The sequence below is a fragment of the Taudactylus pleione genome, unplaced genomic scaffold (assembly GCF_031769625.1).
Source record: "Taudactylus pleione unplaced genomic scaffold, aTauple2 ptg001024l, whole genome shotgun sequence".
NCBI lineage: Eukaryota > Metazoa > Chordata > Amphibia > Anura > Myobatrachidae > Taudactylus > Taudactylus pleione.
Window position 1 is genome coordinate 1,776,279 of NW_028285425.1, and position 14,632 is coordinate 1,790,910.

Below are 14,632 nucleotides of genomic sequence, written 5' to 3' on the forward strand. Positions count from 1 at the left end.
CCAGCACACAGTATAGTGATATAATAAAGTGATACAGTGAAATAATATAGTGTTATGTAATATACTATAGTGATACAGTGACAGTACAGGGGTAGTAGAAGCACATAGCACCAGCACACAGTATAGTGATATAATAAAGTGATACAGTGAAATAATATAGTGTTATGTAATATACTATAGTGATACAGTGACAGTACAGGGGTAGTAGAAGCACATAGCGCCAGCACACAGTATAGTGATATCATATAGTGATATAGTGATATAATATAGTGATACAGTGATATAATATAGTGATACAATGACAGTACAGGGGTAGTAGAAGCACATAGCGCCAGCACACAGTATAGTGATATAATATAGTGTTATGTGATATAATATAGTGATACAATGACAGTACAGGGGTAGTAGAAGCACACAGTATAGTGATATGATATAGTGATATAATATAGTGATACAGTGATATAATATAGTGTTATGTGATATAATATAGTGATACAATGACAGTACAGGGGTAGTAGAAGCACATAGCGCCAGCACACAGTATAGTGATATGATATAGTGATATAATATAGTGATACAGTGATATAATAGTGTTATGTGATATAATATAGTTATGTGATATAATATAGTGATACAATGACAGTACAGGGGTAGTAGAAGCACATAGCGCCAGCACACAGTATAGTGATATGTGATATAATATAGTGTTATGTGATATAATATAGTGATACAATGACAGTACAGGGGTAGTAGAAGCACATAGCGCCAGCACACAGTATAATGATATAATATAGTGTTATGTGATATAATATAGTGATACAATGACAGTACAGGGGTAGTAGAAGCACATAGCGCCAGCACACAGTATAGTGATATAATATAGTGATACAGTGATATAATATAGGGTTATGTGATATAATATAGTGATACAATGACAGTACAGGGGTAGTAGAAGCACATAGCGCCAGCACACAGTATAGTGATATGATATAGTGATATAATACAGTGTTATGTGATATAATATAGTTATGTGATATAATATAGTGATACAATGACAATGACAGTACAGGGGTAGTAGAAGCACATAGCGCCAGCACACAGTATAGTGATATAATATAGTGATATGTGATATAATATAGTGATACAATGACAGTACAGGGGTAGAAGCACAAAGCGCCAGCACACAGTATAGTCATATGATATAGTGATATAATGACAGTACAGGGGTAGTAGAAGCACATAGCGCCAGCACACAGTATAGTCATATAATATAGTGTTATGTGATATAATATAGTGATACAATGACAGTACAGGGGTAGTAGAAGCACATAGCGCCAGCACACAGGATAGTGATATAACATAGTGATACAGTGATATAATATAGTGATACAGTGATATAATATAGTGATAGTGATATAATATAGTGTTACAGTGATATAATATAGTGTTATGTGATATAATATAGTGATACAATGACAATACAGGGGTAGTAGAAGCACATAGCGTCAGCACACAGTATAGTGATATAATATAGTGATACAGTGATATAATATAGTGTTATGTGATATAATATAGTGATACAATGACAGTACAGGGGTAGTAGAAGCACATAGCGCCAGCACACAGTATAGTGATATAATATAGTGATATGTGATATAATATAGTGATACAATGACAGTACAGGGGTAGTAGAAGCACATAGCGCCAGCACACAGTATAGTGATATAATATAGTGATACAGTGATATAATATAGTGTTATGTGATATAATATAGTGATACAATGACAGTACAGGGGTAGTAGAAGCACATAGCCCCAGCACTCAGTATAGTGATATGATATAGTGATATAATATAGTGATACAGTGATATAATACAGTGTTATGTGATATAGTATAGTGATACAGTGATGTAATATAGTGTTATGTGATATAATATAGTGATACAGTAACAGTACAGGGGTAGTAGAAGCACATAGCGCCAGCGCACAGTATAGTGATATAATATAGTGATACAGTGATATAATATAGTGATACAGTGATATAATATAGTGATACAGTACAGGGGTAGTAGAAGCACATAGCTCCAGCACACAGTATAGTGATACAGTGATATAATATAGTGATACAATGACAGCACAGGGGTAGTAGAAGCACATAGCGCCAGCACACAGTAAAGTGATATAATATAGTGATAGTGATATAATATAGTGTTATGTGATATAATATAGTGATACAATGACAGTACAGGGGTAGTAGAAGCACATAGCGCCAGCACACAGTATAGTGATATAATATAGTGATACAATGAAAGTACAGGGGTAGTAAAAGCACATAGCGCCAGCACACAGTATAGTGATATAATATAGTGTTATGTGATATAATATAGTGATACAATGACAGTACAGGGGTAGTAGAAGCACATAGCGCCAGCACACAGTATAGTGATATAATATAGTGTTATGTGATATAATATAGTGATACAATGACAGTACAGGGGTAGTAGAAGCACATAGCGCCAGCACACAGTATAGTGATATAATATAGTGATAGTGATGTAATATAGAAGCATATAGCGCCAGCACACAGTATAGTGATATAATATAGTGATACAGTGATATATTATAGTGATACAGTGACAGTACAGGGGTAGTAGAAGCACATAGCGCCAGCACACAGTATAGTGATATAATATAGTGATACAATGACAGTACAGGGGTAGTAGAAGCACATAGCGCCAGCACACACTATAGTGATATAATATAGTGTTATGTGATATAATATAGTGATACAATGACAGTACAGGGGTAGTAGAAGCACATAGCGCCAGCACACAGTATAGTGATATAATATAGTGATAGTGATGTAATATAGAAGCATATAGCGCCAGCACACAGTATAGTGATATAATATAGTGATACAGTGATATAATATAGTGATACATTGATATAATATAGTGTTATGTAATATACTATAGTGATACAGAGACAGTACAGGAGTAGAAGAAGCACATAGCGCCAGCACACAGTATAGTGATATAACATAGTGATACAGTGATATAATATAGTGATACAGTGATATAATATAGTGATATAATATAGTGATACAATGACAGTACAGGGGTAGAAGAAGCACATAGCGCCAGCACACAGTATAGTGATATAATATAGTGTTATGTGATATAATATAGTGATACAATGACAGTACAGGGGTAGTAGAAGCACATAGCGCCAGCACACAGTATAGTGATATAATATAGTGTTATGTGATATAATATAGTGATACAATGACAGTACAGGGGTAGTAGAAGCACATAGCGCCAGCACACAGTATAGTGATATAATAGTGTTATGTGATATAATATAGTGATACAATGACAGTACAGGGGTAGTAGAAGCACATAGCGCCAGCACACAGTATAGTGATATAATATAGTGATACAATGACAGTACAGGGGTAGTAGAAGCACATAGCGCCAGCACACAGTATAGTGATATGTGATAGTGATGTAATATAGAAGCATATAGCGCCAGCACACAGTATAGTGATATAATATAGTGATAGTGATGTAATATAGAAGCATATAGCGCCAGCACACAGTATAGTGATATAATATAGTTATACAATGACAGTACAGGGGTAGTAAAAGCACATAGCGCCAGCACACAGTATAGTGATATAATATAGTGATACAGTGATATAATATAGTGATGTAATATAGAAGCACATAGCGCCAGCACACAGTATAGTGATATAATATAGCGATAGTGATGTAATATAGAAGCACATAGCGCCAGCACACAGTATAGTGATATAATATAGTGATAGTGATGTAATATAGAAGCATATAGCGCCAGCACACAGTATAGTGATATAATATAGTGATACAGTGACAGTACAGGGGTAGTAGAAGCACATAGCGCCAGCACACAGTAGTGATATAATATAGTGATATAATATAGTGATACAGTGATATAATATAGGGATAGTGATGTAATATAGAAGCACATAGTGCCAGCACACAGTATAGTGATATAATATAGCGATAGTGATGTAATATAGAAGCACATAGCGCCAGCACACAGTATAGTGATATAATATAGCGATAGTGATGTAATATAGAAGTACATAGCGCCAGCACACAGTATAGTGATATAATATAGTGATACAGTGATATAATATAGTGATACAGTGATATAATATAGAGTTATGTGATATAATATAGTGATACAATGACAGTACAGGTGTAGTAGAAGCACATAGCGCCAGCACACAGTATAGTGATATAATATAGTGATATAGTGATATAATATAGTGATACAGTGATATAATATAGTGTTATGTGATATAATATAGTGATACAGTGACAGTACAGGGGTAGTAGAAACACATAGCGCCAGCACACAGTATAGTGATATAATATAGTGATACAATGACAGTACAGGTGTAGTAGAAGCACATAGCGCCAGCACAGAGTATAGTGATATAATATAGTGATACAGTGATATAATATAGTGATACAATGACAGTACAGGTGTAGTAGAAGCACATAGCGCCAGCACACAGTATAGTGATATAATATAGTGATAGTGATATAATATAGAGATAGTGATATAATATAGTGTTATGTGATATAATATAGTGATACAGTGATATAATATAGTGATACAGTGATATAATATAGTGTTATGTGATATAATATAGTGATACAGTGACAGTACAGGTGTAGTAGAAGCACATAGCGCCAGCACACAGTATAGTGATATAATATAGTGATACAGTGATATAATATAGTGATAGTGATATAATATAGTGATACAGTGATATAATATAGTGATAGTGATATAATAGTGTTATGTGATATAATATAGTGATACAGTGATATAATATAGTGATAGAGCGATATAATATAGTGTTATGTGATATAATATAGTGTTATGTGATATAATATAGTGATACAGTGATATAATATAGTGATAGTGATATAATATAGTGTTATGTGATATAATATAGTGATACAGTTATATAATATAGTGATACAGTGATATAATATAGTGATAGTGATATAATATAGTGATACAGTGATATAATATAGTGATATAATATAGTGTTATGTGATATAATATAGTGTTATGTGATATATTATAGTGATACAGTGACAGTACAGGTGTAGTAGAAGCACATAGCGCCAGCACACAGTATAGTGATATAATATAGTGATACAGTGATATAATATAGTGATACAGTGATATAATATAGTGTTATGTGATATAATATAGTGATACAGTGATATAATATAGTGATACAGTGATATAATATAGTGATACAGTGATATAATATAGTGATACAGTGATATAATATAGTGATATAATATAGTGATACAGTGATATAATATAGTGTTATGTGATATAATATAGTGATACAGTGACAGTACAGGTGTAGTAGAAGCACATAGCGCCAGCACACAGTATAGTGATATAATATAGTGATAGAGCGATATAATATAGTGTTATGTGATATAATATAGTGTTATGTGATATAATATAGTGATACAGTGATATAATATAGTGATAGTGATATAATATAGTGTTATGTGATATAATATAGTGATACAGTGATATAATATAGTGATACAGTGATATAATATAGTGATACAGTGATATAATATAGTGATATAATATAGTGATACAGTGATATAATATAGTGTTATGTGATATAATATAGTGATACAATGACAGTAAAGGGGTAGTAGAAGCACATAGCGCCAGCACACAGTATAGTGATATAATATAGTGATAGAGCGATATAATATAGTGTTATGTGATATAATATAGTGATACAGTGATATAATATAGTGATAGTGATATAATATAGTGTTATGTGATATAATATAGTGATACAGTGATATAATATAGTGTTATGTGATATAATATAGTGATACAGTGACAGTACAGGTGTAGTAGAAGCACATAGCGCCAGCACACAGTATAGTGATATGATATAGTGATACAGTGATATAATATAGTGATACAGTGATATAATATAGTGATACAGTGATATAATATAGTTATGTGATATAACATAGTGATACAGTGATATAATATAGTGATACAGTGATATAATATAGTGTTATGTGATATAATATAGTGATACAGAGATATAATATAGTGATACAGTGATATAATATAGTGATACAGTGATATAATATAGTGTTATGTGATATAATATAGTGATACAATGACAGTACAGGGGTAGTAGAAGCACATAGCGCCAGCACACAGTATAGTGATATAATATAGTGATACAGTGATATAATATAGTGATAGTGATATAATATAGTGATACAGAGATATAATATAGTGATACAGTGATATAATATAGTGATACAGTGATATAATATAGTGTTATGTGATATAATATAGTGATACAATGACAGTACAGGGGTAGTAGAAGCACATAGCGCCAGCACACAGTATAGTGATATAATATAGTGATACAGTGATATAATATAGTGTTATGTGATATAATATAGTGATACAGTGACAGTACAGGTGTAGTAGAAGCACATAGCGCCAGCACACAGTATAGTGATATGATATAGTGATACAGTGATATAATATAGTGATACAGTGATATAATATAGTGATACAGTGATATAATATAGTGATACAGTGATATAATATAGTGATACAGTGATATAATATAGTGATACAGTGATATAATATAGTGATATAGTGATATAATATAGTGATACAGTGATATAATATAGTGATACAGTGATATAATATAGTGATACAGTGATATAATATAGTGATACAGTGATATAATATAGTGATACAGTGATATAATATAGTGATACAGTGATATAATATAGTGATATAGTGATATAATATAGTGATACAATGACAGTACAGGTGTAGTAGAAGCACATAGCGCCAGCACACAGTATAGTGATATAATATAGTGATACAGTGATATAATATAGTGATATAGTGATATAATATAGTGATACAGTGATATAATATAGTGATACAATGACAGTACAGGGGTAGTAGAAGCACATAGCGCCAGCACACAGTATAGTGATATAATATAGTGATACAGTGATATAATATAGTGTTATGTGATATAATATAGTGATACAGTGACAGTACAGGTGTAGTAGAAGCACATAGCGCCAGCACACAGTATAGTGATATGATATAGTGATACAGTGATATAATATAGTGATACAGTGATATAATATAGTGATACAGTGATATAATATAGTGATACAGTGATATAATATAGTGATACAGTGATATAATATAGTGATATAGTGATATAATATAGTGATACAGTGATATAATATAGTGATACAGTGATATAATATAGTGATACAGTGATATAATATAGTGATACAGTGATATAATATAGTGATACAGTGATATAATATAGTGATACAGTGATATAATATAGTGATATAGTGATATAATATAGTGATACAATGACAGTACAGGTGTAGTAGAAGCACATAGCGCCAGCACACAGTATAGTGATATAATATAGTGATACAGTGATATAATATAGTGATATAGTGATATAATATAGTGATACAGTGATATAATATAGTGATACAAGGACAGTACAGGTGTAGTAGAAGCACATAGCGCCAGCACACAGTATAGTGATATAATATAGTGATACAGTGATATAATATAGTGATATAGTGATATAATATAGTGATACAGTGATATAATATAGTGATACAAGGACAGTACAGGTGTAGTAGAAGCACATAGCGCCAGCACACAGTATAGTGATATAATATAGTGATACAGTGATATAATATAGTGATATAATATAGTGATACAGTGATATAATATAGTGATACAATGACAGTACAGGGGTAGTAGAAGCACATAGCGCCAGCACACAGTATAGTAGTGACTGAGCCCTGCGTGTGTGGCTGTGACCCGGGGTCTCCTCTTTGTGCTGACCGGGGGGCAGGCTGCGGCCCAGCATACACGCGTGAAGCCTGAGCTGGACGCACCGCCCACCCGTCTGTTACTATGGTCACTCAGCTCCGCCCACCTGAGTCGGGGAGAGATGACGCAGACGGTCGCTAGGAGGTGACGTGCGCCGTGCGCGGGGACCGGAGGGGAAGATGGCGGAGTATCTGGCGTCCATCTTCGGCACCGAGAAGGACAAGTGAGGAATATTGCGGCGGCTTGAGGGAGCGGGAAGCTGGGGGACCATGGATACACCCAGGGGACTGAGGCCAGGGGGGGTGTCTGAGATGCAGCGGGACTTGTGGGGACACCTGGGGATAAAGGCTGGGAGAGGAGCATCTATGGGGACACTCAGGGGATGGAGGCTGGGAGAGGAGCATCTATGGGGACACTCAGGGGATGGAGGCTGGGAGAGGAGCATCTATGGGGACACTCAGGGGATGGAGGCTGGGAGAGGAGCATATATGGGGACACTCGGGATGGAGGCTGGGAGAGGAGCATCTATGGGGTCACCTGGGGATGGAGGCTGGGAGAGGAGCATCTATGGGGACACTCAGGGGATGGAGGCTGGGAGAGGAGCATCTATGGGGACACTCAGGGGATGGAGGCTGGGAGAGGAGCATCTATGGGGACACTCAGGGAATGGAGGCTGGGAGAGGAGCATCTATGGGGACACTCAGGGAATGGAGGCTGGGAGAGGAGTATCTATGGGGACACTCAGGGGATAAAGGCTGGGAGAGGAGCATCTATGGGGACACTCAGGGAATGGAGGCTGGGAGAGGAGCATCTATGGGGACACTCAGGGAATGGAGGCTGGGAGAGGAGCATCTATGGGGACACTCAGGGGATGGAGGCTGGGAGAGGAGCATCTATGGGGACACTCAGGGGATGGAGGCTGGGAGAGGAGCATCTATGGGGACACTCAGGGAATGGAGGCTGGGAGAGGAGCATTTATGGGGACACTCAGGGGATGGAGGCTGGGAGAGGAGCATCTATGGGGACACTCAGGGAATGGAGGCTGGGAGAGGAGCATCTATGGGGACACTCGGGATAAAGGCTGGGAGAGGAGCATCTATGGGGACACTCAGGGGATAAAGGCTGGGAGAGAAGCATCTATGGGGACACTCAGGGGATGGAGGCTGGGAGAGGAGCATCTATGGGGTCACCTGGGGATGGAGGCTGGGAGAGGAGCATCTATGGGGACACTCAGGGGATGGAGGCTGGGAGAGGAGCATCTATGGGGACACTCAGGGGATGGAGGCTGGGAGAGGAGCATCTATGGGGACACTCAGGGAATGGAGGCTGGGAGAGGAGCATCTATGGGGACACTCAGGGAATGGAGGCTGGGAGAGGAGTATCTATGGGGACACTCAGGGGATAAAGGCTGGGAGAGGAGCATCTATGGGGACACTCAGGGAATGGAGGCTGGGAGAGGAGCATCTATGGGGACACTCAGGGAATGGAGGCTGGGAGAGGAGCATCTATGGGGACACTCAGGGGATGGAGGCTGGGAGAGGAGCATCTATGGGGACACTCAGGGGATGGAGGCTGGGAGAGGAGCATCTATGGGGACACTCAGGGAATGGAGGCTGGGAGAGGAGCATTTATGGGGACACTCAGGGGATGGAGGCTGGGAGAGGAGCATCTATGGGGACACTCAGGGAATGGAGGCTGGGAGAGGAGCATCTATGGGGACACTCGGGATAAAGGCTGGGAGAGGAGCATCTATGGGGACACTCAGGGGATAAAGGCTGGGAGAGAAGCATCTATGGGGACACTCAGGGGATGGAGGCTGGGAGAGGAGCATCTATGGGGTCACCTGGGGATGGAGGCTGGGAGAGGAGCATCTATGGGGACACTCAGGGGATGGAGGCTGGGAGAGGAGCATCTATGGGGACACTCAGGGGATGGAGGCTGGGAGAGGAGCATCTATGGGGACACTCAGGGAATGGAGGCTGGGAGAGGAGCATTTATGGGGACACTCAGGGGATGGAGGCTGGGAGAGGAGCATCTATGGGGACACTCAGGGAATGGAGGCTGGGAGAGGAGCATCTATGGGGACACTCGGGATAAAGGCTGGGAGAGGAGCATCTATGGGGACACTCAGGGGATAAAGGCTGGGAGAGGAGCATCTATGGGGACACTCAGGGGATGGAGGCTGGGAGAGGAGCATCTATGGGGACACTCAGGGGATGGAGGCTGGCAGGAGAGCATCTATGGGGACACTCAGGGGATGGAGGCTGGCAGGAGAGCATCTATGGGGACACTCAGGGAATGGAGGCTGGGAGAGGAGCATCTATGGGGACACTCAGGGAATGGAGGCTGGGAGAGGAGCATCTATGGGGACACTCAGGGAATGGAGGCTGGGAGAGGAGCATCTATGGGTGCACCTGGGGATAAAGGCTGGGAGGGGAGCTTCTATGGGGACACTCAGGGGATAAAGGCTGGGAGGGGAGCATCTATGGGGACACTCAGGGGATAAAGGCTGGGAGGGAAGCATCTATGGGGACACTCAGGGGATGGAGGCTGGGAGAGGAGCATCTATGGGGACACTCAGGGGATGGAGGCTGGGAGAGGAGCATCTATGGGGTCACCTGGGGATGGAGGCTGGGAGAGGAGCATCTATGGGGACACTCAGGGGATGGAGACTGGGAGAGGAGCATCTATGGGGACACTCAGGGGATGGAGGCTGGGAGAGGAGCATATATGGGGACACTCGGGATGGAGGCTGGGAGAGGAGCATCTATGGGGACACTCAGGGAATGGAGGCTGGGAGAGGAGCATCTATGGGGACACTCGGGATAAAGGCTGGGAGGGAAGCATCTATGGGGACACTCAGGGGATAAAGGCTTGGAGGGAAGCATCTATTGGGACACTCAGGGGATAAACGCTGGGAGGGAAGCATCTATGGGGACACTCGGGATGGAGGCTGGCAGGAGAGCATCTATGGGGACACTCAGGGGATGGAGGCTGGCAGGAGAGCATCTATGGGGACACTCAGGGAATGGAGGCTGGGAGGGGAGCATCTATGGGGACACTCAGGGAATGGAGGCTGGGAGAGGAGCATCTATGGGTGCACCTGGGGATAAAGGCTGGGAGGGGAGCATCTATGGGGACACTCAGGGGATAAAGGCTGGGAGGGAAGCATCTATGGGGACACTCAGGGGATGGAGGCTGGGAGAGGAGCATCTATGGGGACACTCAGGGGATGGAGGCTGGGATAGGAGCATCTATGGGGTCACCTGGGGATGGAGGCTGGGAGAGGAGCATCTATGGGGACACTCAGGGGATGGAGACTGTGAGAGGAGCATCTATGGGGACACTCAGGGGATGGAGGCTGGGAGAGGAGCATCTATGGGGACACCCAGGGGATGGAGGCTGGGAGAGGAGCATCTATGGGGACACTCAGGGAATGGAGGCTGGGAGAGGAGCATCTATGGGGACACTCGGGATAAAGGCTGGGAGGGAAGCATCTATGGGGACACTCAGGGGATAAAGGCTTGGAGGGAAGCATCTATGGGGACACTCAGGGGATAAACGCTGGGAGGGAAGCATCTATGGGGACACTCAGGGGATGGAGGCTGGCAGGAGAGCATCTATGGGGACACTCAGGGGATGGAGGCTGGCAGGAGAGCATCTATGGGGACACTCAGGGAATGGAGGCTGGGAGAGGAGCATCTATGGGGACACTCAGGGAATGGAGGCTGGGAGAGGAGCATCTATGGGTGCACCTGGGGATAAAGGCTGGGAGGGAAGCATCTATGGGGACACTCAGGGGATAAAGGCTGGGAGGGGAGCATCTATGGGGACACTCAGGGGATAAAGGCTGGGAGGGAAGCATCTATGGGGACACTCAGGGGATGGAGGCTGGGAGAGGAGCATCTATGGGGACACTCAGGGAATGGAGGCTGGGAGAGGAGCATCTATGGGGACACTCAGGGGATGGAGGCTGGGAGAGGAGTATCTATGGGGACACTCAGGGAATGGAGGCTGGGAGAGGAGCATCTATGGGGGACACAGGGAATGGAGGCTGGCAGGAGTGCATCTATGGGGACACTCAGGGAATGGAGGCTGGGAGAGGAGCATCTATGGGGACACTCAGGGAATGGAGGCTGGGAGAGGAGCATCTATGGGGACACTCAGGGAATGGAGGCTTGTTGAGGAGCATCTATGGGGACACTCAGGGAATGGAGGCTGGGAGAGGAGCATCTGGGGACACTCAGGGAATGGAGGCTGGGAGGGGAGCATCTATGGGGACACTCAGGGGATAAAGGCTGGGAGGGAAGCATCTATGGGGACACTCAGGGGATGGAGGCTGGGAGAGGAGCATCTATGGGGACACTCAGGGGATAAAGGCTGGGAGGGAAGCATCTATGGGGACACTCAGGGGATAAAGGCTGGGAGGGAAGCATCTATGGGGACACTCAGGGGATAAAGGCTGGGAGGGAAGCATCTATGGGGACACTCAGGGGATGGAGGCTGGGAGAGGAGCATCTATGGGGACACTCAGGGAATGGAGGCTGGCAGGAGAGCATCTATGGGGACACTTAGGGAATGGAGGCTGGCAGGAGAGCATCTATGGGGACACTCAGGGAATGGAGGCTGGGAGAGGAGCATCTATGGGGACACTCAGGGAATGGAGGCTGGGAGAGGAGCATCTATGGGTGCACCTGGGGATTAAGGCTGGGAGGGGAGCATCTATGGGGACACTCAGGGGATAAAGGCTGGGAGGGGAGCATCTTTGGGGACACTCAGGGGATAAAGGCTGGGAGGGAAGCATCTATGGGGACACTCAGGGGATGGAGGCTGGGAGAGGAGCATCTATGGGGACACTCAGGGAATGGAGGCTGGGAGAGGAGCATCTATGGGGACACTCAGGGAATGGAGGCTGGGAGAGGAGCATCTATGGGGACACTCAGGGGATGGAGGCTGGGAGAGGAGCATCTATGGGGACACTCAGGGAATGGAGGCTGGGAGAGGAGCATCTATGGGGGCACCTGGGGATAAAGGCTGGGAGGGGAGCATCTATGGGGACACACACTCAGGGGATGGAGGCTGGGAGAGGAGCATCTATGGGGGACACAGGGAATGGAGGCTGGCAGGAGAGCATCTATGGGGACACTCAGGGAATGGAGGCTGGGAGATGAGCATCTATGGGGACACTCAGGGGATGGAGGCTGGGAGAGGAGCATCTATGGGGACACTCGGGATAAAGGCTGGGAGGGAAGCATCTATGGGGACACTCGGGATAAAGGCTGGGAGGGAAGCATCTATGGGGACACTCAGGGGATAAAGGCTGGTAGGGAAGCAGCTATGGGGACACTCAGGGGATAAAGGCTGGGAGGGAAGCATCTATGGGGACACTCAGGGGATGGAGGCTGGGAGAGGAGCATCTATGGGGACACTCAGGGAATGGAGGCTGGCAGGAGAGCATCTATGGGGACACTCAGGGAATGGAGGCTGGCAGGAGAGCATCTATGGGGACACTTAGGGAATGGAGGCTGGGAGAGGAACATCTATGGGTGCACCTGGGGATAAAGGCTGGGAGGGGAGCATCTATGGGGACACTCAGGGGATAAAGGCTGGGAGGGGAGCATCTATGGGGACACTCAGGGGATAAAGGCTGGGAGGGAAGCATCTATCGGGACACTCAGGGGATGGAGGCTGGGAGAGGAGCATCTATTGGGACACTCAGGGAATGGAGGCTGGGAGAGGAGCATCTATGGGGACACTCAGGGGATGGAGACTGGGAGAGGAGCATCTATGGGGACACTCAGGGAATGGAGGCTGGGAGAGGAGCATCTATGGGGGCACCTGGGGATAAAGGCTGGGAGGGGAGCATCTATGGGGACACACACTCAAGGGATGGAGGCTGGGAGAGGAGCATCTATGGGGGACACAGGGAATGGAGGCTGGCAGGAGAGCATCTATGGGGACACTCAGGGAATGGAGGCTGGGAGAGGAGCATCTATGGGGACACTCAGGGAATGGAGGCTGGGAGAGGAGCAACTATGGGGACTCTCAGGGAATGGAGGCTGGGAGAGGAGCATCTATGGGGACACTCAGGGAATGGAGGCTGGGAGAGGAGCATCTGGGGACACTCAGGGAATGGAGGCTGGGAGGGGAGCATCTATGGGGACACTCAGGGGATAAAGGCTGGGAGGGAAGCATCTATGGGGACACTCAGGGGATGGAGGCTGGGAGAGGAGCATCTATGGGGACACTCAGGGAATGGAGGCTGGCAGGAGAGCATCTATGGGGACACTCAGGGAATGGAGGCTGGCAGGAGAGCATCTATGGGGACACTCAGGGAATTGAGGCTGGGAGAGGAGCCTCTATGGGGACACTCAGGGAATGGAGGCTGGGAGAGGAGCATCTATGGGGGCACCTGGGGATAAAGGCTGGGAGGGGAGCATCTATGGGGACACTCAGGGGATAAAGGCTGGGAGGGAAGCATCTATGGGGATACTCAGGGGATGGAGGCTGGGAGAGGAGCTTCTATGGGGACACTCAGGGAATGGAGGCTGGGAGAGGAGCATCTATGGGGACACTCAGGGAATGGAGGCTGGGAGAGGAGCATCTATGGGGTCACTCAGGGAATGGAGGCTGGGAGAGGAGCATCTATGGGGTCACTCAGGGAATGG

General features: G+C 44.4%; 1 protein-coding gene across 2 annotated transcripts in view; it reads left to right on the top strand.

Moving 5' to 3' along the window:
• The first annotated feature begins 8,069 nt into the window (after positions 1 to 8,069).
• U2AF1 (U2 small nuclear RNA auxiliary factor 1) overlaps positions 8,070 to 14,632 on the top strand; it is a 40,625-nt gene continuing 34,062 nt past the window's right edge. Inside the window, exon 1 of one of the 2 annotated variants that reach the window (XM_088461185.1) lies at positions 8,070 to 8,187. In XM_088461185.1, the coding sequence (XP_088317311.1) occupies positions 8,144 to 8,187 (44 nt within the window). In that variant the 5' untranslated portion in view covers positions 8,070 to 8,143. The remainder of the gene's footprint in view (positions 8,188 to 14,632) is intronic. The other variant, XM_088461186.1, reaches the window with a different exon arrangement.